The 27,432-nt window shown below is 38.9% G+C and overlaps 1 protein-coding gene across 1 annotated transcript in view; it reads right to left on the reverse strand.

Annotated features, from left to right (window-relative positions):
- The window catches only part of LOC121957465 (CUB and sushi domain-containing protein 3-like), a 446,534-nt gene that overhangs the window by 111,065 nt on the left and 308,037 nt on the right, over window positions 1–27,432 (reverse strand). Inside the window, exons 13-18 of the mRNA XM_042506041.1 lie at window positions 10,800–10,982; window positions 10,117–10,443; window positions 7,358–7,552; window positions 3,322–3,460; window positions 2,220–2,407; window positions 1,665–1,853 (exon numbers count right to left, since the gene is read on the reverse strand). Coding sequence (XP_042361975.1) covers window positions 1,665–1,853; window positions 2,220–2,407; window positions 3,322–3,460; window positions 7,358–7,552; window positions 10,117–10,443; window positions 10,800–10,982 — 1,221 coding nt within the window. The remainder of the gene's footprint in view (window positions 1–1,664; window positions 1,854–2,219; window positions 2,408–3,321; window positions 3,461–7,357; window positions 7,553–10,116; window positions 10,444–10,799; window positions 10,983–27,432) is intronic.

Here is a 27,432-nt window from a genome sequence, read left to right on the forward strand (position 1 = left end):
CTTTTAATATCAGCATTTCAAAACTAATTTAGTTGGAAATCTCAAAATCTTCTCCATTTGGCTCATGTGATGATGTTGCCATTGTGTCTAGTACAATCTGCATCAAATAAAGAAATGTTGCTGACTTTCTAATACAGGGTATGAACAACATTCGGTTCCTACAACATTCTCCAGGGCTGAGTCGGCTGCCTTTAGTGCCGCCTTGCTGAAATTCATTGTTTACTCCTTGTCAATCATCAGGCTAGACCATTTCTTACCAGCAACAGCGGCAAATAGTTCCTATATTTGTATGGGCACATACTGTGTAAACACAGTCTAATGGCATTCAGCCTGCAAATTCCAGGCAGCATGCTTGATGTTTATATGCTCAAACTGCCTCCTCCTTGGAGGAAACCACTGCCAGTCCCGGGAACTGTGCAATTCAAATGTGGTTAACAAGTGCATGAGCCAACAAGCCGAACCAAGCAAGCCGCCACAAAACTGATGCAGCGGTGCCGCATCTCTCCTGTCTCCCTCCTCCTCAGCTCCACCATGATTGGAATGAGAGAGGGAGAGAGGGAGAGAGAGTGGGAGAGATCCCCTCCTCCCCTCAGCTACATCTATGCCCCCCCCTCCTTGATTTGAGAGAGAAGAGAGAGGAGGTGACAGGCAACACAAGCTCTCGTCAACCTAACCTCAAACCTCCTTGTGTTCATGGTTCACACAGGAGAGAGGGTGACAGGAGGCACATGGCACAAGCACACATATATGTGCTGACATACAGTACACATGCACGCGCACAGACCCCCCCCCCACACACGCACACGCACACGCACACACACACACACACACACACACACACACACACACACACACACACGCACACACTGTGTACATGCACACAGATCTCTAATCTTCTCCTCAAATCAAACCCTATCAGCCACAGTAGCCTTCACTTTAAATTGCCCCAGCGCACAGCCAAGTGTGTGTGTGTGTGTGTGCGTGTGAGAGATTCAACCAGTGGTTTTGTTGCAGAACAACATGTTCTGTGTGATTCAGCTCCCCATATAGGGATGACTGGCTCCACTGCTGATCCTTATTTTGTCATACACCTAAGCTTCTTTGTGCCCTTTTAATGGATCAAGTAAATAATCTAATTTCCTTTAAAACCTGTTTTAGGTTAAGTCTCTAAAAATAATAATTTATTTAATTTTGTCTTCCCTTAAATAGCAGTCATTAAATTTGATAAGTGGAAAGTCATATTTAAAAAGGAGGTATTCTGTCGTGGAACAAAATTTCTTTTTGTGTTGTAAAATAAAACATTAATATAGAGTCTATGGTCTCTACACCAACACCTAGATGTAATTTTGCATTGGATTTTATGCACTGGTGGGAAAGGAAGTGATATAATATGATATAATAATGTATGTAAAAATAAAACTAAGTCAGAGTTATAAGGATAACAGGGTGGGTAATGGCTGTCTGGCTGTTTTTTTTTATGATAATATTATAATTTTGGGTGTTACATTAATGTGAAATGTCAACACACTTTATCTAAAGTCAGTCTTATCTAATTACATACATAATATTTTAGGGGCTATGTAATGAAGGTCGGCTACAGGAGTGTTTTAGTCTTGTGTTTTTGTTTTTTTTAAATGTAAGATGTCATTGTTTAAGGTATTTACCGTCACATGTAGGTAAAGGATGGCTCCACCAGTGGTTCTTCTCACATACTAGCGGCTCCTCATGGCTGAGTCTGTAGCCAGAATCACAGCCAAAAGATACTGTGGACCCGATGGAGAAATCCTGCCCATACCGAATACCATTGACAGGTATACCAGGGTCCAGGCATGAGTAGCTGTCCACTGTAACGCCTGAAAAATAAAAGGATTAGATGTCAAAATGTAATTTAATTGCAAAAAGATTCCACTTTCCTCTGCAGTTTTGCTGATCTGCATAATCTAAAATCCACAGATGGTTTGAATCTCCACATAAAGCACCATGCTGTGCCATCATGGTGGTTTGTTATTCGCAGGTAATGACCTGCATGTTAGGCCAGCTTGTGAATCTGTCTCTGGTGGGCTGCTAATGTCCTGACATCATGCACACCTACTGTTTTGTTTGTGCTGTTATTTGTAAAGGGTATGTGTATTATTTTGATCTATAACAGGCATTGACAACAAATGCTCGCGCACACTTGAATAATATGCATAAATATGCTGCATTTGTTTCTGACTTACTTTCATATAATATCTTGAAGCCAGCATTTGATCGACTGTTGTCAGTGGTAAAGAGGAGATAAAGAAAGTTGCTGCTGCTGAACAGGAACTGGGGCACCTGGGTACCATTAAAGGAGCCAACCAGAGGAGACAGGAGATTTGGGCCGTCATGGATCTCCAGGAAGTCATAACCCAGCTCAGTCTGGAACCTGTGAAACAACAATATCACACTATCACAATGCTGATAATATTTTTTTTAAAGTGGCACTACTTTTTGGAATAAAAGACATCACAACCAGGACAACATAAAACATGACGATAATGCTGTTGTTGCAGGATATAACTTTGAGAATTTTGAGTTGAAGGTTCACATTATCACTTAATGGCTGAATCACTTTGATGGTGAATTAGCCAGTAAAACCTGCTTTAGTGATTTTATACACATTTGGTCTAGAGATAACCACAGCCATTGAAGTCATACTTGCTGGATATATGGTTCCTTTTTTAAGACAATATCTTTATTGGGTTATTCCATTATAACATTTATTACATATGAATATAATATTCTTGATGGCAAAAATGGTATACCATAAAATGAAAAAGCCACAAACAAAACAAAACAAACAAAAAAAAAAATCAAGGTGAAAAACAGATGTCATAGTAGTTACAATGTACAAAAATCTTGAAGAATACATGGGCTGCAACACTTTCTATTATTATTTTTATTTGCTCCGACCTCACTCCGGGTTGTTGAGCTATTACTGTTAAATTAACTTTACAATGAAATAAAGCTGAGACAGAAACCCAAACCAACTATAAAATAATTTTACAGGATCCTCTAATTTTTTTCTATCACCAGTTAAAGGCTCAGAGAACACATAATATAAACCAAAATATTACCCACTCCTCCTGATCAATTTGCATCACCCGATATTAATTATATAACCTATAAAATTCAAGAGATCGTTATGATAATCTTAGTGAATCCCCATAAACCTTAAGTCTGATAAATCTTTGCTTGTCAGAAGTAATTGATGGTGGTTCTGATGAATCTGAACAGTTCTGCCCGTTCAGAGCTCTGAGATTCTTTATAATATGCAGAATAAAGAATTATGCCACCCACCTGTCAAATGTGATTTTGATGGAGCGTCCAGGTTCGGATTCAATCACCCACTCACAGCTGAGGGAATCTTTGTAGTAACCAGGCCACCCAGGAGACAAGATCACTCCACTCGGGGCTGAATAGTGGCCTCCACATGGGGCTGGAGGAGGAGAGTGGACACAAAGAGGGCCGTTAGGGGAGATAATAGAGGACGCAAAGGAGAAGACTAGAGAGGATCTGAAGAAAGACCACCACAAGTCTAGTCTGAGTTGAGATAGTATACTGTATGTCCAAGTTGTTGTGTGGCGAGTGAATGTTTTTTGCTGTGACAGTAAACTGGTCGCCTGAGAACCAGACAGATCTATGAACTCATATTTCATTTGCTCGGGCAAATGGCCCCATTTCAGTTCAGACAGATCTCCAGCTGGTTTTGCCTGAGCAGGGCCAATTACAACAGTTTGTTTAATCGTGGGCTTTGATATAATGATTGACGGAAGAGCGTCATCAGTCCAGATTTGAAAAGCTGCATGTCACACATTTTGCTGCTCTGATTGGTTGTATTTGCATCCAGCCTGCTCTGTCCAGCACAACTCACCAGGCTCATGCAACACAGATCAAACTGTCAAACTAGGCTGCGCTGATCAATGTGAATCAAGCTATAATTTGAAGAAAGTTTGTGATTGGGCCGCTATTTTTTCCCTGCTTTAAAAATGGACCAAGTGCTGCCCCAACTTTCATGTGTCTCCCTGCACAACATCATACGACTGGCTGCTCTGGTCAGTTTTGAGTTTACCTACTTGTGTCTTTAGGCAATTTTGGTACACCCAGATTGATAACGCCTCCTGTAAATTAATAGTGAACTGAAAGGGGCCATGCTAAGCTAACAACCTGGCTGATGAGGCAATTGGTTCAATCTGCATGATCTGATTTCACAATTCATCAACAGTAGACCATGATTTTACAGTTACTCTGGATAACTAGCTATAGTCCTGCTGTAGGCCTTAAGTCAATAATATTCTATTGATGTAGTTTATTTAATTGAACCTTTCAGAATATTACATTGACTTTTTTGGCTAAATGCAGGCAGTGTAACAAGTTGTAAACACAACACTGACAGGTGAGGTGAAGTTGTTAGGAAATTATTCCTTATTTAAACATCTCGCAGAAATGTAGCAACATTAGCATTCATTTGGAGCTGCGTCTATGGCCACATGATAAATCCATGTTGATGATGAGTCAAAAATGTACTCTCTTTTTGGCTTTGTTTTTGCCTCCACCAACTCCTGCAGGATATGTATATAACTCTTTAGCTGCTAAAATGATCCACTAAGTTCACTAACTGTGCTAATCGCATGCCACATAATATGAGGATGGTGTTAAATGCAAAGAAAAACACAATTTACATACAAAGGAACATAAAAAATGAAACATTCATAATACGATTTGAGAGGATAACATCATGTTATCACAAGGCTAGATTAGCCAGGAGCTATTCTGTTCTAGTATTCTTTTAAATTTGATCTTGTTTAGAATTTAACTTGGTGTCTGAAGTAAATTTGTTCTGGTTACAAGTAGGTGGATGCTGAATACAAGTAGGTGGATATTCATCTGAGTAGTTATAGGCACACATTAGCTACAAAGGATCTGGGGACATTAAATGACCTGGAGCATAATTATCATGGCCTTTCTTTGTACTGTCAACACTTCTATCAACAGCAGGCGTGTAAGAAATCTTAAGTTAATTATATCTGAGGCTGGAGTAACAGCTATGCACTTACACACACAGGCCTTTTGTTCCATCTGATATTAACAGGCCAAATTTACGTTTCTATTTTTTTTCTGAACTTTCACATAAGCAGCTGATTAAACTTTGCACTGATGCCACCTTGGCAAATTATTATATCTTTCAATGGTAAAATAATTACTCTGACAATATATATGATAAATGACAGTGTTATAGTGTGAAATGGATAGTATAATTAGGTATGGAACAGCTGCAATCAAAGTGAAGCGGTGTAATGACTAATAAGCAGACTTTACTTGACTTTTCAACAAAGCTGCCACCAATAATTGTAACTTTCCTCACACCGCTGACTGTTACATTTAATTATATCTACTATAGTATATATTCTTATATTTGTCATTAACTTCACAAGGTCATCTCTATAGATCTCTTCTCGCATATAGATTACAGGAAAGGGTTTGATATTCTCAAAGTTTTTTTTGTATAATTATAATTTCATTATCATTATGAAGTAAATGGTGATTACAAGGTGTAATGGCTATAGATTATTGACACCAACTGCATTTAGATTGGCTCCCTATAAGCCTCGTTTTCACTATGCAGTTTGTTAAGTTCTTTGCAGTTACTATCCTGAGTTCAGTAAGACAACTAACATTTGAAAAGTTTATTTCAACAGCAGAACATAGCTAGAGTTTGGCATCCAGACTATGGCCTCATCACTCCCCGCAGGTATGTTTACATGAGATTCTGGTGGGTGAGGGTTATAATTTTCCCCCTTGGCGAGAGACTGCAGGTGGATGCTGGGCTGAAGGTTGGGTTGAAAGAGCAGGCAGCAATACTGATACGGGGCAGCAGCGGCACTGACAAGGCAGAGGAAGAGCTGAGGAAATGTTTGCAGCTTAAAAAGACTGCCACATTGGGAGGGTGTGTTTTGTAGATGACATATGTAGAGTGACATATGACGTGTGTATGAATCAGTGCAGCTTGAGTTGACTGTATGAACTAGCTCACAGGCATTGTCCCTGTAGTGGAAATGGTGGATGGTGAAACAACCAAAGTAACTATGGACAACAAAATGAAATGTGTCCTGTTGATGTTTGCTTTTCTTAAGAAAATAGAAAGCAATCACGGTGCTTTGTGACAGAGGAAAAAACAAGCAAAAAACCATCAAACGGTGGGGGGATTTACAGATACAATGCAGGGTTTTCCTAAAAAACAATGAAAAGACTCATACAGAAGTAATCCCTCTTAATCATCACTTATGACCCACTAGAGGTGTGTGGTGCTGTATTTTTTCTGCATTTTGCCTGGATTTTGATTTCATTATTAGTTTTGTGTGGGGCATGTACTCCACAGTGCTCAGGTGAGGTCGGGGTTTACACAGGTTTCTCACAAATTTCCACAGACAACATTTCAAAAATTTTCCATGACTTTTCAAGGACAAATACTACAATTTCATTTCAGAAAAGTATGTGCCTCATTGTGTCTTGCCAACCCACTTCTTTTTGACACACACACACACACACACACACACACACACACACACACACACACATTCAGGAGAGTCTCGCTTTTCAAAGCTAATGGCGACACGCTACGTCACAAATACACATAATCTGTATTAACAGGGAAGGCTTGGTCATTATGAGTCATGAAAATGAGGAAACTGTTCAGCTTCACTTGTTTCAAGCAGGAAATAAGCTTCTTAAGGTAATTTGTCTTACTAGATCTTGTATGTCCTTAGATTTAGATATTGCAATGTTAGTGCTGAAACAATATATTATGTAATCCTAAATCAATGCCTATTATGTCAACAGTAATGAGTTACGAGTTTTTTACTATTTCAATGATTTTTATCAATCCCATGACTTTTCCAGGTTTTTCATGGCTGTGGAAACCCTGTTTAAAAAAACAACAACAACCAGGTGCCAGAACATATGTAGCAGGCATCCAAGAGACATGGTGCCGCAAAAAGCTAACAGAATGAGGCAAAATGCCAAACGTAAGTGAATCTTAGGTAGGATTTCACTTGTACTTTTGCTTGCGAGTGTTTTCACAAACAGTAACCGACAATCTTGCGTAGTATACTTTTTAAAGTTCTGCTAGACGTAAGCTTGTAGCTGTACCTGTGGCGGCAGTGTATTAATAGCTTTTTCTCTGGATATTTAGGTTGACACCTCCATATCTTTTTCCCTCTGTTGAACTGATGCATAATTCCCACCTGCTGGGTCTTTATGCGTAGTAATGATGATATCTTGGATGACATATTGTTCCCGAGTTAATGGTTTAATTAGCAATCAAGTCAATATTTACCTTCACATTTAGGGATGGGCCCACTCCACATGACTTTTCCCTTTTCTAACTGACAGGAGATGGTCTCGGTCCCTTGGGTTTTGATGAAACCGTCCTCACAGACCACAGAGATGGAGCTGCCAAGCTGGAAGCTGTCTCCAAAGCGACGAGCGTTGATGGGAATGCCAGGGTCTGGGCACTCATTGTGGCCAAATGCTGGGGTAAAAAGTTACAAGCACACACAGATATTATGAGTAGGAGACTGGATACTAGCTGTCCACAGAGAGAGACAGACACATACACAAGAAATGTTATTAAATACTATGAGACCTTTATTTAATGGAAACTCACAGGCTACATTTTGATGACATGTCTGAGAACTCGTCATATAGATTTATTGCTGCAACGTGATGTGTTTGAGTGTTCAGTCCTGGCCAGGAAAAATATCTTGTGTAATCTATCTGTTCTACATTCCCGCTCTGCCTTTCTATATCTTTGCTAATATGCTCATTTATAACGCTACAGTGTATTTGCACTGTGCTCAGGTTGGATATAAGCAATGCAACTTCTGATAAAACTCATGTGAGCGTGTCAGCTTCGGGATATGATCTGGCTCATCAGATTAGAAGGCTGTAAAGTTCAACCTTATATTTCCCATGTTTTGCCAGTGGAAGCAATGTGGTGAGATCAGCTGATAGAAAGATTTAAAAGTGACAAATGCAGTGACCCGAAAAATGTAAAAAGTTAGATATGCACGGAATGGTTTGAGCTGAAGTCACAGATCCGCTGTGCGGAAGTTTGTGGACAGAACACTTCAACATTTCGTCTGTTTGCCGTCAAGCCTGCAGTCAGATGAGAAGATCAATATCAATTTCCATTTCTGTGTGTCTGGTATAGAGATGTGTTTAGCCTGAATTAGCTCAAAGACTGTGAGCAGGGGCAAACGGTTCGCCACAATCAAAAACGAACAAATATGCCTTCCAACAAATCCAAAAGCTATCTATTTACTGTACATGTTGTATCCTGTTGTCTAGCAAGCTAGTCATCAATACATCTAAGAGTCACCTGGGTTTTGATCAGCTTCAAACGTCTGCACAGCTGACAACTTTACAATGAAGACACAACTTCTTCCTAAAAGACTAATGTCTTCCTTTCTATTTTGACACAGGTGAAAGACTCAATGTATGATGTTTAAAAAAAGGAAATTTGGGAGGTTTTGGAAGTTGTGTTGTTTCACTTTTGACAGAACAAGGCGGCTTCCTCTCACTTCTATTCTTTATGCTAAGCAAGGCTAAATGCATCCTGGACCTCTCTTTGTACTGGACGCACAGAGATAAAAAAAATGATGAAATGATGATGTTCTCATCTGACTCTGGGTATGACAACAAACGGGCCAAAAAGCTCCCAAAAAGTCCTCCTTTAATACTTTTTATCCCGCATTTTCCTTTTTATTCTGCATCCTACACTTCTATTCTTAGCTGCTGTATTGACCACATGAAACCTCTTGGATCAATGAGTTTTGTCTTTTCCGGAGCAACTCTTTGTGTTGTTGAAGCTTCCAGTCTGATCTAACTTCTTGTGGATTAAAAGAGCCTCGATCTAAAATGAAACATCCAAACATCCAAACACTGCATAGCCAAAACATCAAAAGTAGTGCCAGGTGAAGTGAATATCATTCAACATCTTGCGACAATGCAATGTTCTGCTGGGAAACCTTGGGTCCTGGCATTCATGTTAATGCTACTTGACATGGTGTCACCCACACAAACACTATTACAGATCAAGTACACTCCTTCACTTGTGAGGAGGAGTTCCAGCACTTGCCATGAATGCATGACCAGATTAGGATCTGGGAAATTTGGACACCAGGTCGATCAGATTGGGATATGTAGAATTTTGTCACCAGGTCCAAGCCGTGAGCTCTTTGTCATGTTCTTTGGGTCATTCCTGATCAGTTTTTTAAGGTGTGATATGGACCATTGTCCTGCAAGCCACTGCCAGTGAGGAGTGCTGTTGCCATGACTTGCACTTGCATTGTGCTTTTTTAATCTTCCCAGCACTTGTTTTTACACTACATGCCCATTCACACACACACACTCATACATTGATGATCAGAACACTTCGGGGTCTAGTATCAGTTCAGTTTCTTGCCCAGTGATACTTCAACATGTGGACTGGAAGAGCTGGGGGCCCATCTGCAGTGGTGTTTGGGCAGAGCATGTCAAGTGTTTCCACATGAATGCAAAGACCCAAGGCTTCCCAGCAGAACATTACATTGTAATGAGGTCATCAATGTTATTCATGTCATACTGACTTTAATGTTGTGGCTGATCAGTGAAACTAACTACATAGTTGCTTAATTTGATTGTAACAGCTGAATTTCAGGCCACAGAATGTTTTCAAGTATGGATGGATATATTGTTTCAAAATGAAACTACTTCAAATTTAATACACCTGCTAGAGGTATAGGCTGAAAGTCATGCATAAAATTCATATACAGTCATATGAGATGTGCTGTTTCCTCGCTTCAAAATATAACAATTCTTCAGCCTCAGACTCTCCTGCATTATTCTGCTGCAAGGGAAAATAAATGACCCTAAATGATCTTCCATAACCATTTATCAAACTTCAGCTTGTGGGAAAACTATACTTTTATGTAGTGTATTATCAATATAGTATTGCCACATCCCACTCTGTGTTACAGCGCAGCAGATCAAATAGGCAATGTGCGCATATTTGAATTAGAAAGTGGAATAAAATGAAATAGAAAAATGACATACTACTGTATGTGATATTAAATCCTCTTCCTGACATGGAGTGATCAGCCTGAAACTCCAGCCTCAGTGTGTTGGTATTGGACGTCAGATGGGAAGGACTCTCAGCACCAGAGAACCTCCCGATGACTCCTGCATCATTTGTCTCGCCATCTTTCACCGTCAGGGAATCGTAGGGTGCCTCGAGGTCAAAGTCATTAAATGCCAAGTGGATTCTGGAGCCTGGGTCTGATTGGATGAGCCAGACACAGTTCATGTTGTTCCCATAGCCTTCTGGGTAATCTGGGGAGAGGACTGTTCCTGAGGGAGCTGTGAAGTTGGACATGCAGGGGACTGTGGGAGGAAGAGAAGTGCAGAAACACAGACAGAGACAGACAGTCAGACAGACAGATAGAGACAGAGACGGATGGAGACAGACAGATAGAGACAGAGAGTGGGGAGAAACATAAATGTAAGAAGGGAAAAGAAGGGGACAGAAAAAGATGCAGAGAGAGAAATTTCCTGTTAAATATTCATCGTCACAGCATCATCGGTCATCATTCGCTCCAGGCCATAATAAACTCTGTACTGTCACCATGGTGACAGGTCAGATTGAATGTTATCAACATCACAGCAGAGCACACGCCATGTTTTTCCCCCCTCTGCAGCCATGTGCCTAGGAATAACCTACAAATGATTTTAATACTTACATATGCATATGGGGATGTTTGCTGACCACTGATTGTTGTCTTGGCAGGAAATAGTTTTCTCTCCAATCAGCTCGAAGCCAAACTGGCACTCAAACCTCAGGATTCCTCCATTTGAGAAACTGTCCCCTTCTCTTATTCCATAGAGAGGAGTTCCAGGGTCACCACAACTCTCTTTGTCTATTTCTGTAAAAACACAGTTTCAGAGGGAGAGATTAACATCTGGATATTATTCTGCTGAATCATAGACCTCCATTGTTGTCCAGAAACCATAAAAAACATGCATCAATAAGCCCGATCATCTGATTAGGTGACATGTTGGTTCATTAACATGAACACTATTAATTTTAAGTAAGCCCCACATATATAATTACACACATAGATATTTTTTTATCTTATCTATCTCACTCACAAGAGCACCTAATCTGTGTTCATCCACCGGCGGCAACCCCCAGGTCTCAAAAATGAAGGCAACACGAAAGTGCCCAAAACTGCAGTTCCTTGAATGGTCACTTGAAGCTGGCTTTAAAAGCAAGTCAGTCTCCACAGATACCTTTGTTAACATGCCCAACTTTACATTAGAAATAAAAGTGTTCACAGCCTGGTACAAAAAATGTTTATGGTTTTCCATAGCTAATTCCAACATTCCTGACAACTGTATGGGGGGTTGTATCTTTATATAACAAACCCTTTTGAATTTTATTAATTCTTAAAGTTCAGCATATTCGACGGCATGGCTGCTTTGAATGCCTTGGAGGCTTCAAAACGGAAGTCCAAAAATCTGTGGCCACGTCTGTTATATATATATACATTTTTTAAAATTTATTTATTTATTTATTCTAACAGGGATATGACAGATACTGAATAAAAAAAAGGAGGGAGCGAGAGAGGGGGCAAAATTTAGCAAGAGGCCACAGTTCCGACTCAAACTCAGGACACTGCCAAGGACTCAGCCTTCAAGGTGTGTGGAAATATTCACATATACAGCATATTTATAACCCAGATTTATATCGTCAGTGGTGCTTGGAGCTGAAAGTCCCAGCCAGGCTGGGGAAGTATGACAGTAGAGAGAAGGGCTAACTTTTTGCTCCTTTTGGAAAAATGCAGATTTAGGGAAGCCCTGATCTGATCTAACAGATCAGTGTCAGTGCAAATCAAGGCATTTTTTTTAAAAACTGATCAAGTTTTAGTTATATTGAGCTATATAGAACCCAACTGATCTTTTGTTTTATTTCAGCCGGTGTTTTTATTTGTAAAGGTTTAATGCCCAGCAACACAACGAGTGAAGCTACAGTAAACTTTCCAGCTCTCCACTATCGGTCTCTCCTGCACCTCATTGAGCTCTGGTATGCGTAGGAGCAGAGGCTAAGCCCCTCCTGAAGCGAAACATCACACACCATAACTGACACACAATGCAGATATCCTTTTTTTCTGTTATTAACCCAAGTTATGAGCACTTGTTTCATATCAGCTCAGTATTAGAGTCTCTTGAGTTTTGCTGTCATCTCACTACACTACACAGAATACAGCTCATATCGGTCACTCTAACTGCTGCACCGAAGCAACAAACACTGAAAAGCACTCTTAAAGGGACAGAAAAATTCCCTTGAGACAGTGAAAAGACCAAAAAGATTAAAGACAGAGTTCATTATTTGATGTTATTTTGCAAAAAGTAATAGTTAATTTAAAAAAAAAAACACAACCTTAATGCTGGGGGATTTTCTTTTAAAGTAATGGAGAGCTGTACAATTAAGAATAAATACTGGATTGATTTTAATAACTTTTAAGTACATTAAGTGTGCACCGTCTAGTTCTACTATCTATGTTATCAAGGAAAATGGAAGTTTTGGGACATCCCTATAAAGAATACTTCTGCCCTGTAACATTGAATTTTACCTAGCCTAGTAAGATAGTTTACCAAGTTCACAGGTTTATCTGTCACTGTGCAAAAATAACTCCTGACATTCAAGAGGAAGGCATAATCATCTTAACTGGGTAGAATAAAAGAAATTAAACACAACTGAAAACACTGGCATCAAGGTGAAAGGTATTGTGTGAAAAACAATTTGTTGAAGTTCAGGGATAAAAAGAAAAAAGAAAAGAAAATATCTGTTGAGAAGAGCAGTCTTAAAATAAACAACTTACATAGAATTTGTTACAATAAGACGAGGCGAATTAGATACAAGGATATAAAATAAACAGTATAGATGGTTTGCAAACACTGCTAAGTGGCATATATCAGGAGGAGCAGTATTTGCAGTAGGACTTTTATTAAGATTTGATATGAGTTTTATTTATCATTAAGTTTTATATAGTTGTTCTTTTCTATATTCTGTAACCTGTGTATTCAAACCTTTAGTGAAGTGGACCCACATGGATAGCTACTGTATTATTATATAGTCCTAGTTTTGGCTAACATCTTTCCTCTGCCATTTTTGCAAAAGAGAAAGATAAGATAGTATAGATGTTTTTTGACATTAGCATTGTCAGCAAATGTATTATCAGTTAGCTAATCCAGTGACTGTAGTGCAGCTTTAACAATATTTGTGGTCGCCATGCAGTGTTATCAGCCCCAAATACCCAAAGGCCATATTTCCCTGCTGTGAAACACCATGTCATGCTGCAAGAGCAACATCATCCATTTTGAACAGAAAATATACTGCCAACTGAATGGAGCCTTGCTCAGAGATGATTGGCTCTTGGTTTGCTGCGTCAGGCGGATTTCTAGAATGCTTCTACTTCTTAGTTCCCGTTGCCTCAAGCAAGTTTGCATCCATCTCGTCCTACGTGCCTCCTTCCCCTGAGTTTGCAAGTATTCATGACACCTCTTTTTTCACATTCAGTCCGACCTTAAGATGACACGGATCCTTCTCTGATTCTATATAAATGTGCCACCGTGTCACCATAATTCTCTTAAAAATTTACGGCATTTCAGGAAATATACCCTCCATTTCCCCAGCCTTCTTCCCCTTTATTCCCCTGCTCTCCTCTCCTATTTTCGATATTATTTACAGGAATGGCCCATGGCAGGAAGCAAAGGTGTGTGCTTTGCTGTAAGTATATGTATGTGTGTATGTGCCTGAGTGTGTGTTTGTGATGTATTGCATTAATTTCCATCATGACATTGTCTTTATGAGACCCACAGACTCAACCAATCACAACCCGCGTAACACACGCACTCGTGAATGAACACACACACACACACACACACACACACACACACACACACACACCATGCAGAGGAATAAAAAAAAATGCTGTGGAGAGAGAACACACATACTGTAGGAACATTCCTATACTACCACCCTCTCACACACAAATGCACACAAACAGGACCCACAATCACACATCCAGTCAGTCTCTCCCGTAGCATCACACACAGGGATACACACATCTCTCTCTCACACACAAACACACAAGTAATCCTATTGTGTTTGTAACAACAAGGCTGACAGACTCACAAAGGGGATTAGGCTCCTTCAAGTGTATGTGTGTGTGTGTGTGTGTGTGTGTGTGTGTGTGTGTGTGTGTACAACTTCAATATTACTTGTATGTTTGCGATTGCACACTGAGCCCAGTTCTATAATATTCCATCATGCTCACACCATATTGCCCATGGGAATACACATGTATGCTCTCGAACAAGCAAAAACTCCAAAATACGCGCGCGCACGCACGCACACGCACACGCACACATACACACACACACACACACACACACATGCATACACACACACAAGGGGTGTATATGCACTACCTGTAAAGATCTGAGAGAATAAGGTAATATATTTTGGGGGGAGGATAATGAGATTGGAGGGAAAAAAGCTTATTGGCTGTTTCTCTTTTGTGACCACTGTGAAATTGATTTTATGGCTAGGTTGCTAATAGTAATCGAATGCTGAGTGTATAGTTACCTGCGTAGCGCAGTATTTGTCATATGCTATAAACTACAGGTCTTCAACAGGGGGTCCTCTACCTTTAGAAGGTCCTCAGAGTTAACCCAGAGAGGATGGCAAATTCATACTTGAAAAAATAGACATTAACACGAATCCAAAATAACATCAGCAAACATAAATCAGTCCACTCCTAAAAAACTAAAACCAATGAAACAACCCGTATAATTTATGTTGCACTACTGTTACCCATAAATCCTTGTACAACTGATTGATATTTATTTTGAACATGTAAAACAAACCAAAAAAAGAGACAATAAATAAAATGGACTATAACCTATTCAACCAACTCAATGTAATTTCACTTTTTAAACTTGTTCTTTGTTCTAACGGAAATTAAATTGTACATGCTCAAAAAGGAGTTGGAGGAAATATGCACTGTTAATTTCCTGCCCTTTTACTAAATTCACCAACTTTATCTCATACTTATATTTCCATACACACACATTCTTACACAGAGACACATGCAATGCATTCATAATGTAAAAATATAGTTATCTGTCAAAAATTCTTATTTTAATGGCTTAGTAGTACCTTAGTACATCAAATAAAGGTTTGTTTATACATGGCACTTTAGGCTGCCCCACATGTTGATGCAGATGCAGATTAACATGCTACTCAATATCCTATACATAGTAGGGGGTCCTGGCTCCGTCTCTCTCTCACTTAAGGGGTCCTCTGCATGAAAAATGTTGGCAACTCGTGCTTATAAACTGTCTTCTGCAAAATTGTGGCTGTTGGTATGCTTTTATTTATTTTTCATATGCGTATCCCTTACCAGTGTCTCTAAAAAAAAAGAAGATGTATTAAACACATTAAACAATATAAAATAACAATCTATGGTGGCTATAATTGCCGCAGAAGAAGACGAACAAAGTGGGAAGGGTTATGTACACTCTAGCCGCTTTGCAGTGTGAGGAAGAAATGAAAAATGCAGCCTGTCTAATTAGCTTGTGGTTGTCTGAATCTGTGACCTAAAGGGAGTGGCTCAAATTGACTCGCTCCCACTGTAGACATCACTGAGGACGCTCTGTTGAATGAAAATGATCTAATTTATTACTCTCACAATGCTGACATTTTTTCTGCCTCTCTCAGGTTCCAAACCAGGCCACTGAGGAGCTTTTGAGGATTGATTTGATGGGAGATGTGTATAAGAAAGACATCAATTTTCTGTTCTCATTAAAACATGCAGTCTCTGTCGGCTCTTGTTACATAAAGTGCACACAATGTTTTTTTGCAGGGTTTTTTTTTATATTTGATGGTGTAATTCCCAAATACCTGTAACACTCTGTAAATTGGACGTCAGGATCACAGATAATAATTGGGCTGTTTTCTTTGATCTGGACACATCATAGGGCAGAAATACATCACTCCAGTCTGCTGTGAAAACTCCTCAACTACACGCCCCAGACTCTGTCTCATGACCCTGTAATGGGCTTGTGCTTCTAGCAAAATCAGTGAATTTCAGGATGTGCCTGTCCTCACAAAGATTTCTGCAATCTATGTACAAAAAGCACAGGTAAGAGAACAGGACATCCACACCTCAGAGGCATTTTTGTAATTCCACATGTTACCGTCACACCCTCTACTCATCTGAGAATATGTTCAAGAATGTGAATAAACAACTAAATAAATGTTACATCAGTGAACACAACATCATCTCAGAACGCTCTGTTACATCAAAACAAAGGAGTAAAACGTATAAAGGCTCGCCAGGACGACACTTAAGAAAGGTTAAAGCAGCATTTAAAAAAGTCATCTGCTTATACTTAAAGCAAAGAGTGTAATGAGCTCTGAACCATCTGGAGCTGCTTCCTAACGAGTCCTTCAAATGACTTCATGACCAATGAGGGCCAAAACCACATCTCGTATGTTCTCACAAAGTACAACATTGCTTTGTCCATCCCTGTCCATAAACTGTAACAGAAGTTTGAAATGACCATCAGTCAACGCTGGAATCAGAATTACCATTTGTCATAATACTGAAATCTTTAACTTCGGTACCTAAAAGAAAAATCAATATTTGATACCATTGTCCATATCAATAGGACAAACTGACTTTGAGTGTATGAAATTTTAAAATATTATAAAAAGATAAATATGAACAGATAACAATGACGACTATTTTCCTTGGTTTGTAATTGGCAGAACGACTGTGACAATAAATGAACTTATATAGAAATAATGCCATTTAATCATCACTTATGACCCACTAGAAGTGTGTGAAGGTGTATTTTTCATTTGAGAAAGCTCAGCTGGTGCCAGTGCATCGATACTATGGAAAAAGAGTATTGAAATCATAGACTGTAAATAAAGATGGTAGACACGCCCCCACCTACCCCCACTATGCCAAAGTGAGGTTGAAATATCCCAGATAGGAGCATTGCCATCTTGCCAGGATGATATCATTGTGAGCCCTGCATCTGCGCAGTAGCGATATCTGCGGTGGGGGAGTTCGCACCCAAACACCTGTTCGACCAATCGCGACCAGCTCCGTTGAATGCGAGTGCACGGATTGGTTGTCACGGCTGTCAATCATGCTGGAAAAGCCCCCCCCTATAATTCAATAACTCATTAAAACCAAACTTATCATGAAAACAAACTATTGAACAAACACAAGGCTGATGAGAACTACCTTCAGTGACAGCAACTGGCGTGTAAAATGAGTTTTTAGTTCAGCCTCTGACCATTCACTAAAATGGAGAGGCGGGTCTGAGGACCTGTACTGCAGTCAGATACCAGGGGGCGATTGAGATTGAATAACCTCACTATGGGGGAGCTGTCATGTTGTCCATCTTTATATACAGTCTATGATTGAAACCATCTCAAATACTGACAATCGAAAAGTATTAATTAATTGATTTATATTTTAAAAACACCAATCACGACAATTGTTCAAACAGCAAGATCATCCAATGCCACTCATGATTTGAACTGTATGAAATATATATTATTGTGTCCTGATGAGAAGAAAGAATCAATTTTTCACTGTGAATTTTAACTGAAAGACCTGCATATATAGTAGTATTTCAAAATCAGTAACGCTGGCGGCTACAAGAGGACTGAACATTACATGAGTCAATAATTCATAACTAGAAAATGAAATGCTGTTTACAATTCTGTGATTAAATAAGCCCTGTCCTTCACAGGTTGCCTCTGAAGCACACAAGCATGTATATCGGTATATACATGCAAACGCACATCAACACACACAACCCAAAAAAAGTGTCCGGCTTTGGCTCACTACCCCAATACTAAGGTTATTGACTGTAAAATTGGAACACATTTCTGGTTATGTCATGAATGAATATTTCATGAATTCATATTTCATGGTGTTTCAGATGCTCTGAATGAAATGCTGTTTAGTGCTGTGTGATTAAGAGGGTCCTGCGCAATACCTGGACTACAGTGCTGCAACAGAATTGAGATCCTGGGGGACCCAACATAAATTACACGGGTCCAGGAAGTATTTACTGGTCAGAGCTGGTGGTCAGCATCATTACCGCAGGATGAAATTTCGAATATGAAAATATGAGAGGCTGTTGTTATTGATCTTAACCATGCTTCTAAATGCTTTGTTCTTCAGTAAATATTATGTATCCAAATACAATACCATCTGAAGTTCAGTTTCTTACTCTTGTGGCTTCCTTCAATAATAGCTTTCTGTCTAAATCTCTCAATTTGGACCAGTCCACTTCATACATTTGGTACATGGCAATATATTTATAATAAATCCCAATAAGAGGCAACAATACGAGACTCGCTGATCCAATCTTTTGCAGAAAAAAAAGACACGCTTGCAAAAAAATATATGGGCACACAAATGCAAGTAGACATGGAGAATGAACAAACACACACGCACGCACACACACAGACACACATAAACATACACACGCGCACGCGCACACACACAGACACACATGCACACACACACACACACACACACACAGGCGCGCATGCACACACACACAGTTAGCAGTCTCTCTATCCCTCCCAGCACACACACATACACAACAGATCCATCCATTCAGGGGTCAACTGTGCTGTAAAAACCCACCTTGACATCCCTCCCTCCTATAAAACACATCACATATTAAAAACTATAAAAAGCAGATGAAAAATCTAAAATAAAATCTCGAAAGTCAGTGCCGACATTATGAGTCAGTGATTAGATCCTCCCGAAGAGAAGAGGAGAGGAGGAAAAAACAGCAGCCCAAACAGTGATGGTAACATTCAAATTCAGGGATGAGAATTTTATTTTTACTTCTCCCTGTCAGCTGTTGCTGTATCGTGCGTCTGAAACATGAGCCCTCGCCGCAGAGTAACTGCAGGTAAGCTTAGAGTTTTCTATGAGATAAACCAGTTACATCTACTGTGTGGAGTAAACTCGGAAAAAAAAAAACATTTGTCATGAGATTGACACATGTACCATCTCGCCCTCCTTTATGACTGGCTGGGAGGCAGCCACTTGCCGTTTATGCTGCACTTTGTAGTCTCCCAGCACAGTGTTATATAACACAGGATGATGGGATAATGCTAGAATGATGCACTTAAAAAAGCCGGAGCTCGAGGGAATGACTCATCGACGGAAACAAATTCTCAAAATCACCACTCACATGTATTTCAATGAAAACGGATGAGAGGCTAGACAAATATGCACACTTGTTGTTCCATGTTTTCTATCGTTGAAGGCTGTCACACTGAAAAAAATACTGACAATTAACTATACATGCAGACATATATCTTGCAGGCATATGTATATGCTGCATTAATATATTCACTATGAACTATACTGGTAATGTTAATATTTTACTTTATCTAGTTCTGATAGGTCTCACTATTTAAAGCTGCCAGGCATCAGAAAGACACAACCCACACTGCTGACCACCTGACAGTTCAATCAATCTGCTGTGGTGACAGGTGTCTTTACTTGCCACATCCATGGTCACAATGTGGCTTTAGTGAGCAGCAGGTGAGTGAGGGCAAATGAGCACCTGTGCCCGATTCAATTGGCAGGAATCAGCTGCTACTCCTAAGTGGAACAGAAGGTTTACTCTGTGTGAAGTGTTGAGAATCCTGCATCAATCCAATTGGCAGCTGCTGCATTTAAATTATAGACGGCGATGGTGGTGCTCTAAAATCCCACTCTGTGGCGGCCCTTAAAATCTCTAAAGTTAGATGAGCTGGTGATGGAATACTGCTCAAGTCCCTCAGAGATCTTACAAACCATTGGAACAGACTTCGCAAAACAAAAGAAAACAAAAAAACACTGATTACAAAGAAAATAGGAGGACAGGGACTGAAGCAGGTGCATTCTGAATATTGCCTCCCAACACTGCCGATAGCTACACAAAACATCCTTTCTGACTGAGAATATGAGTGGTAAAGTTAATAAAACACTACTTTATGAGATGGACTTTATTCAGAAGGGTTTATCTGACCTGATCTATCCATTCCAAGAAGAATATTCTGCATATATATTCTGCCTGCTGTGTTTTATGAAGACGGCCATGCAGTATAAATAATAACACATATTTACCAACTGGGACAGTGAGGCTTTTTTCACTCTGTGAATCTGTATTTGTGTGTGTGTGTGTGTGTGTGTGTGTGTTTGTCTCAACATGGCTAAATGCATTCCTGGAGATATCTATTATAGCAAAAACTACCACAAAGGAGGTTTTGTCTTTGCCAGGTGTTTATGTCTGTTTATAGCTGATGGTGTCATAACCATGCAAAATGCAATCACGAAACTTTACAGGTGTGCACTTGTAAACACAATGAAGGCTGAGTTTGAAGATGGTGCTGTCTGAGCAAGGACCCTGACAGCCTCACAATTTTATGCTCCTGGCCTACATTTGTTTGAAGTCGAGGATCACTATATTTTAAAAACAATCACTCCCAGCACTGATTAGGAAATGCGTCAACAGTACTGAATACAGCTTCATGTTTAATCCATCAATGCCAAATTAGTATCTGAGAGTGTATCTGGATGAGGTCAGTTGGTTTGTGATTCCTAGGATAGCAAAAGAATAGCCCACTTTACTCTGCCTCTGACTGGTTTACCCTAACATTTTCACCCTAACCAATCCCACACCTTGCCTAACCCTAACCAATCCAATCCAACCTACAAAGGCAACGAGCACCAGCGCGTCCCTCCATCGCTGTCCTAGGATACGCAAATCTGCGCAGCTTTAAGACAAGAGTTGGAAGTGCTGCAAAGCGCTCTGACACCAACTATGGAGTTATGAGACCAGTAACGGACTTTTGCAGACCAGCAGATGATCAAGTTTTGATAGGAGGTATATTACATTGAAGCAAGGAAGTCAGGCAGTTAGTCCAACCCCCCAGCTGCTCCGTCAGTCGCTCTGTCGGCTACCCAGTGAGCGAAAACTATCGCTGCAGCAGCAATTTGCCACAATAGTTTTAGTGTCTGATCTATTTTCTTTTTTTTAAATGTACCATATTATTAGTCATAGCCTACCACTGCTACATGAGCTACACACAAACACACACACAAACACACAGACAAAGAAACACAAGCAGACAGACAGGGACATAAGATAAGCTATGTGTGAAGAACTAAGTGTCGAAGAGAGCGGAGGAGTAGAGTTGCTTTTTAGTCTTCTATGTCACCGTGCAGCTTGTTAAAAAAATACATTTTTGTCATAACAAAGAAAGTAAAATAGCCTAATTGTACCTAATGGCATCAAATTCCAAGTATGGTAACTGATATCAGTATCTGTTCAAATGTGAATGCTAGTGCAATCTAGGGAATATTGAATAAATCAGGCACAGTTCACCTGTTTTGTCAAACTCACTACTCTGAAGTTATATATTCCATTGCACTATATAAACTGATTTAGCACCACAGCTGGTGTCATCCCATCGCTGTAGTGAATATGTATTATTTATTCAAGAGATGAAACACAGGTGTAACACTACACATCTGCTATTGATGTGCTGTGTTTCATGAGATTATGTATTCAAGCCTGACGCATACCCTGCCTCTAAAAGAACAACAAAAAATATATATAAATATGTTACTTAGAATGAATATGTAAATAATTTCTTGGATATAACTCAAAAAACCCAAAGTAATCTTACTGAGTGACTTGTTGTCACCATACTGTGATATGGTTTCTATTTTCAGACAAAACAAACAATGTTAAGTCCAACATCGTTCTCCATATATAAACTCAAAAACCCTTACATGCACCCATGCGATAACACACTGAACCTTTTTCATTTCAAAGAAATTGAAAATAACTCTTTGAGACGCTGTTTTATTGCCACTGAACTCAAATCATACAACTAATTTAAAAAAGAATGTGCTCATACTGGACAATTCTACAATCACACACAAACAAATATGCTCAGTTACATGGATATATGCTCTAAAACAGCTTTTTATGGACTGAGCAGACATATATAAGCTTATGATAAATTTATTTATTCATAGAGTAGACAGAGACGCACTGAAACTTTAATGTAAATGATGTCAATAATGTCACATTGCTCCCTTAAATCTATAGATGTGACATGCCATGACTCAGGTAGCACAGGCAGTCTGGACTGCTTTGTGTGCGTGCGTGTTTGTGTGATTTGTATGCCTTGCAAGGGGGAATGGAGTCAAAGTGTTGCTAGGTTGGTGACCTTGGCCTTAATAATAGATGAATGGTGACAAGAAAAAAAGAGAGGGACAGAGAGAGATGTAGAAAAACACACAAGCAGGACTGGTCAGCTGAAAGACAACATAAGAGGAGAGGGGTGTCTGATGGAGGGAATGGATGAGAGAGAAAGAAAGGGAGAAGCAGAGGAACCACATGACAGTGCATTAGAGAGCAACAGACAGAGAAAATGTTGTGATTTTTGAAAGAAGGGGAAGAGAGAATGAGGGATAGAGAGATGGCTAATGAGGAAAAATGACACCGCCAGAGAGACAGACAGAGAGAGGGGAAGAGGGGGGGAACGTGATGAGTGAAAGAGGTGAGTGACTTGTTGGTAGAGCTTCGTTGGCTTACTGATGGAGGATCTGTCTGACAGGCACGCGCGCGCGCGCGCACACACACACACACACACACACATACATGCGAACATGAATAATAGGGGACTATCTAAGTGTACTATCCAAGAGGGAACCTTTATTAGCAGTCATTTTAAAAATACAAAACTAGAATTGAAAATTTACTTTTGAGGTCTTCTTTCACAATATTACTGCAAATGTGATTTTTACAATTTTTTAAAGAAATTGCCAAGAGGGGACCTGAAGCCTTGAGCGACGTCTGCCTATCAAAGGGGGGACATCCATATACTGCAGGTCAAACTGGTTTATCCTGGTTCTCTCACCTATAGAGTGCTTCTTTTTCACTAAAACTTCATTTGTATCTTTAAAAATGGGTATGTAAACTTTATTGCTTGCAATATATCAACATTTTTTGTGATAATAAATATTACAGAAAAAATACTTGCCAAAGCAAAGTATATCTTTTAAAGAAGGCTCCCATAATCCTGTGAATTCAGTTTTATCTTACTATTTACTGTTAATAACTTTATTGTTGTCTTTGTTTTATATATGTATATATATATATATATATATATATATATATATATATATATATATGTATATTTAGACCAGACCAATTGTAACTACCAATGTATCACCAAAAATTCAGAAAAATAAATCTATAAAAACGAGTAACATTATACATAAAATGATCAGCAATATAATTACTTATTTTAATAAATAATATATTTATTTTAATTAGTTAATCACTATAAAATGATTTAACACAAGTCTGTGACTAATCCTTAAAAGCTGTTTGCTTCCAAAAGAAAGAAATCAAACTGTGACATGACAGATGAGCTCAGGTCCAGAGAAGTCAGTGGCGTTTCTGGATTTTGTTGAATCTGGCTTTCACTTAGCATAGTAGAGTCTTAAATTGCATTTATAGATGCAGTGATGAACTGTGTTCACTGTCAGTGGTTTTCAGTGTCCCCAAGCTCATTTTGTGATATCATGTTGGTATTTAATGCAGTGCAGCTTTATGGGTCAAAGGTCATGGCCATTCATTTTTGGTTTTTTAGCCTTGTCCCTTTTATGCAGAGATTTCTCAAGGTTCTCTAAATCTTTTCATGCTATTATGGCAGATAGTTAATGGATTTGAACAGCAAATATCTTGTTTTGTAATGTATTCCTTTGTGTTCACAATAGTTTTTCAGTGATGGATGAAACACCTGTGTTTGTTAGTGTATTTTAGCATTATCTAATCTAGACCCCATTCAAAGATGTTTGTTTTTTTAATGACTACAGTCTGTAACACATACTACACACACTGGCATGCAGCATTGTCACAGTGCACAGAGAGTGTGCGTGAAGTGAAAGGCACATAATAAATGTTACGATAAGTTCACAATGACACTCAGCTTTACAGGACTTTACATTCCAGTATTGTAAACTGAAACTTTTCTTTAGCACTTAAAGTTTAACTGGTATGTTAGTGTTTTTGATGGGCATTGAAATGGTGATGAGCCACCAACAACTCATCTCAAAACCATCACAACAGGATACACATCTATGAATGGGCCTTCATAAGTCGACTTCTGTTTGTACTCTTTGAACTTTGCACTCTAAAAAGAAAAAAAAATGTCCACACCATTTCCTTTTGTAAGAAAACTAAAAAAGGAGTTTTAAATTAAAATTATGTAACATCAAACTTTGACTTGACCTTTAAAATTGTTCAATTTCCAAAATACTTACCTGACCAGTTTTCACAAGTAGTGAATGTCAATCAAGTTTTCAATATACTTGTGTTCTCAGTCTGTACTTAAAGAAATGCAACTTGTTTGTTGGTGCACATTACAGAAGAAGGTCCACCCTTGAGTAGGATATAATGACATGAGTCCACTGTTGGCTGGTACATAATGTCACAAGTTCCTTCTTAGATAGCACGGAGTGACATTCACACTCAACCATGTAAAGCACATACAAACATATTTAATAATACTTGTGAAAAAAAAAATCATCTGAATAATGTTACATTTCTTCTTCAAATATGATTTGTTAGTATGTTTGTGTAACAGAATATAAAGGCTCAACTTTAGTGGCTGGCTTAACCTTTTTATGGCTTGATACTGTATTAATGGGAAATTATGCCCATTTCTAAAATACATACATATTATTTCTATGATCTAAGGCAGTCTAAAAACATTAGTAAACATGGGCAACTCGCTCCCATATCCAAAAACTGGAGTGCTTGTGATGTCATGTGATATAAAGTGTAGAGTTGCTCCATTGATATGAAATTGTGAAAGATTTTCTAGATGACACTGAGAACAGCCAGAACAATGTTATAAGTATATGGGAACATTTTCTGTTACAGAACTGACAACACCAATATAATAAAGTTCATTTGGGTTTAAGGGATAACAAAACATTCTGTTGGTCCCCAAAATTAGGCTCTCGATGAGCAGAAGGAGCAGCTCCAGACTTTATACTTCATGACATTACAAGTCTGAGACTTCTTTCTCTAGTGTCTAGATCAGAGATATCACACATACTGGCTGATCCCTTGGCCATGGAAAAAACATACTGGAATTCCTACTTTAGATGTTCACCTTTACAATGAAGGGTTTCCCAGAAAGGACCAAAACGATATAAAGGTCAGCAACAGTATTTGCTGATTAATCATAAAAATAGATTTATTATCAGACTTTTACTGGAAATTCCCATTAAGAGTTATTACAAGCACAGGATCTCTTTTACAATGTATGTGCGTGCTTTCAATTTATATGCATAAGAATGCATTTTCTTTGTTGATCAACATTACAGAAAAAAGGGCCACACATATAGAATAAAGCGACGGTGGTCCCAAGTTGGCTGGTACATAATGACAAGTTCCCTTTTGGATAGGACAGAGTGATATTCACACTCCACCATAGATTAATGAAAAAGAAATAGAAAGGTGCATTTTGTAAAGAGAAAAATATCTAATACAAAAATGTATCTATTCAGTAAAGCTTCTCATTGTTTAGTAAATTGGCACCAGAAATGTTGCCATTGTAGCTTTTTAAAATAAAGGCTATAATGTGAACACAATTATAACTTGTCTTAATATTCACTGTGACGTGACAGATGAGCTCAGGTCCGGGGAAGTTGGCAGTGTTTCTGGATTTTGCTGATATCTGGCTTTCACTTTGCATAGTTAAGTCTTAATTTGCATTTATAGATACAGTGATAAACTGTGTCCACTGTCAGTGGTTTTTAGTGTCCCCGAGCTCATTTTGTGATATCCTTCAGTCATGTTGGTATTTAATGCAGTGCAGCTTTATGGGTCAAAGGTCATGGCCATTCATTTTTGGTTTTTAGCCTTGTCTCTTTTATGTATTTCTCAAGGCTCCTTTTCATGCTATTATGATAGGTAATGGATTTGAACACCAAATATCTTGTTTTGTAATGTGTTCCATTGTGTTCAAAATGAATAGTTTTTTAGTGATGGATGAAACACCTGTGTTTGTAAGTGTATTTTAGCATTATCTAATCTAGACCCCATTCAAAGATGTTTGTTTTTTAATGACTACAGTCTATAACATATACTACACACACTGGCATGCAGCATTGTCACAGTGCACAAAGAGTGTGCATGAAGTGAAAGGCACATAATAAATAATATAATAATACGATAAGTTCACAATGACACTCAGCTTTACAGGACTTTAAATTCCAGTATTGTGAACTAAAACCTTTCTTTAGCACTTAAAGTTTAACTGGTATGTTAGTGTTTTTGATGGGCATTGAAATGGTGATGAGCCACCAACACCTCATCTCAAAACCATCACAGCAGGATACACATCTATGAATGGGCCTTCACTAGTTATCTTCTGTTGACCCCATTCAAAGAGGTTTGTGCAACCCAGAACTAAGTTTTTTATTATTGTTATATCTATTTTTTGGTTGTTTTTGATAACTATAGTTGGTAACACATAGAGTTGTAAATTAGTTGGCAAATACAGGGCTGGTATACAGCATTGTCACTGCGGCACAGAGAGTGTGCATGAAGGCATGTGAGATTGCTAAAATAAGTTTACATTGACACTCAGCTTTACAGGTCTTTACATTCCAGTGTTGTCAACTGAAACAACTCTTTAGCACTTAAAGTTTAACTAATGTTAATGTGTTTCTGATGGCCATTGCGTTAAAAATTCAGACAAACAGAGCCACTGAGAGCCAAGATGCCCTACTGCTTTAGAGGGCCACTTAATAAATAATTACCTTTCAATTATTTCAGTGATATTACATACATGTGGTTATTATGTCACTTCCCAGCAGATGTTTCTTCATGTGAAAAACATGTTTAACTCCTTTTTTTGAATAGCTTGTAGTCAATTGTGCAATTGACGACAAATGTGGAATTCTGCTTGTATTTCTACTCTTTACAGTTTAACATTATCTTACCCAACATCCACTTGTTTAACACAGGAAAGAGGAAAAAGCCATGTTTCAGTCAGATACAACATCTAGGATATGAGAAGTAAGCAACCCTGAAGCCCAATGTGTAATGTCCTCACGACCATAACGACCATCGTCAGCTAGAAGAAACCATCCCCCGCACTGCAGGGAATCAAGGCCTGACAGATTTTCACAGGCTGACTTGCAGAGAATCAAACCCCTCACCCACTGCAGGTCA

Source organism: Plectropomus leopardus, chromosome 18, assembly GCF_008729295.1.
Source record: "Plectropomus leopardus isolate mb chromosome 18, YSFRI_Pleo_2.0, whole genome shotgun sequence".
Lineage (NCBI taxonomy): Eukaryota > Metazoa > Chordata > Actinopteri > Perciformes > Serranidae > Plectropomus > Plectropomus leopardus.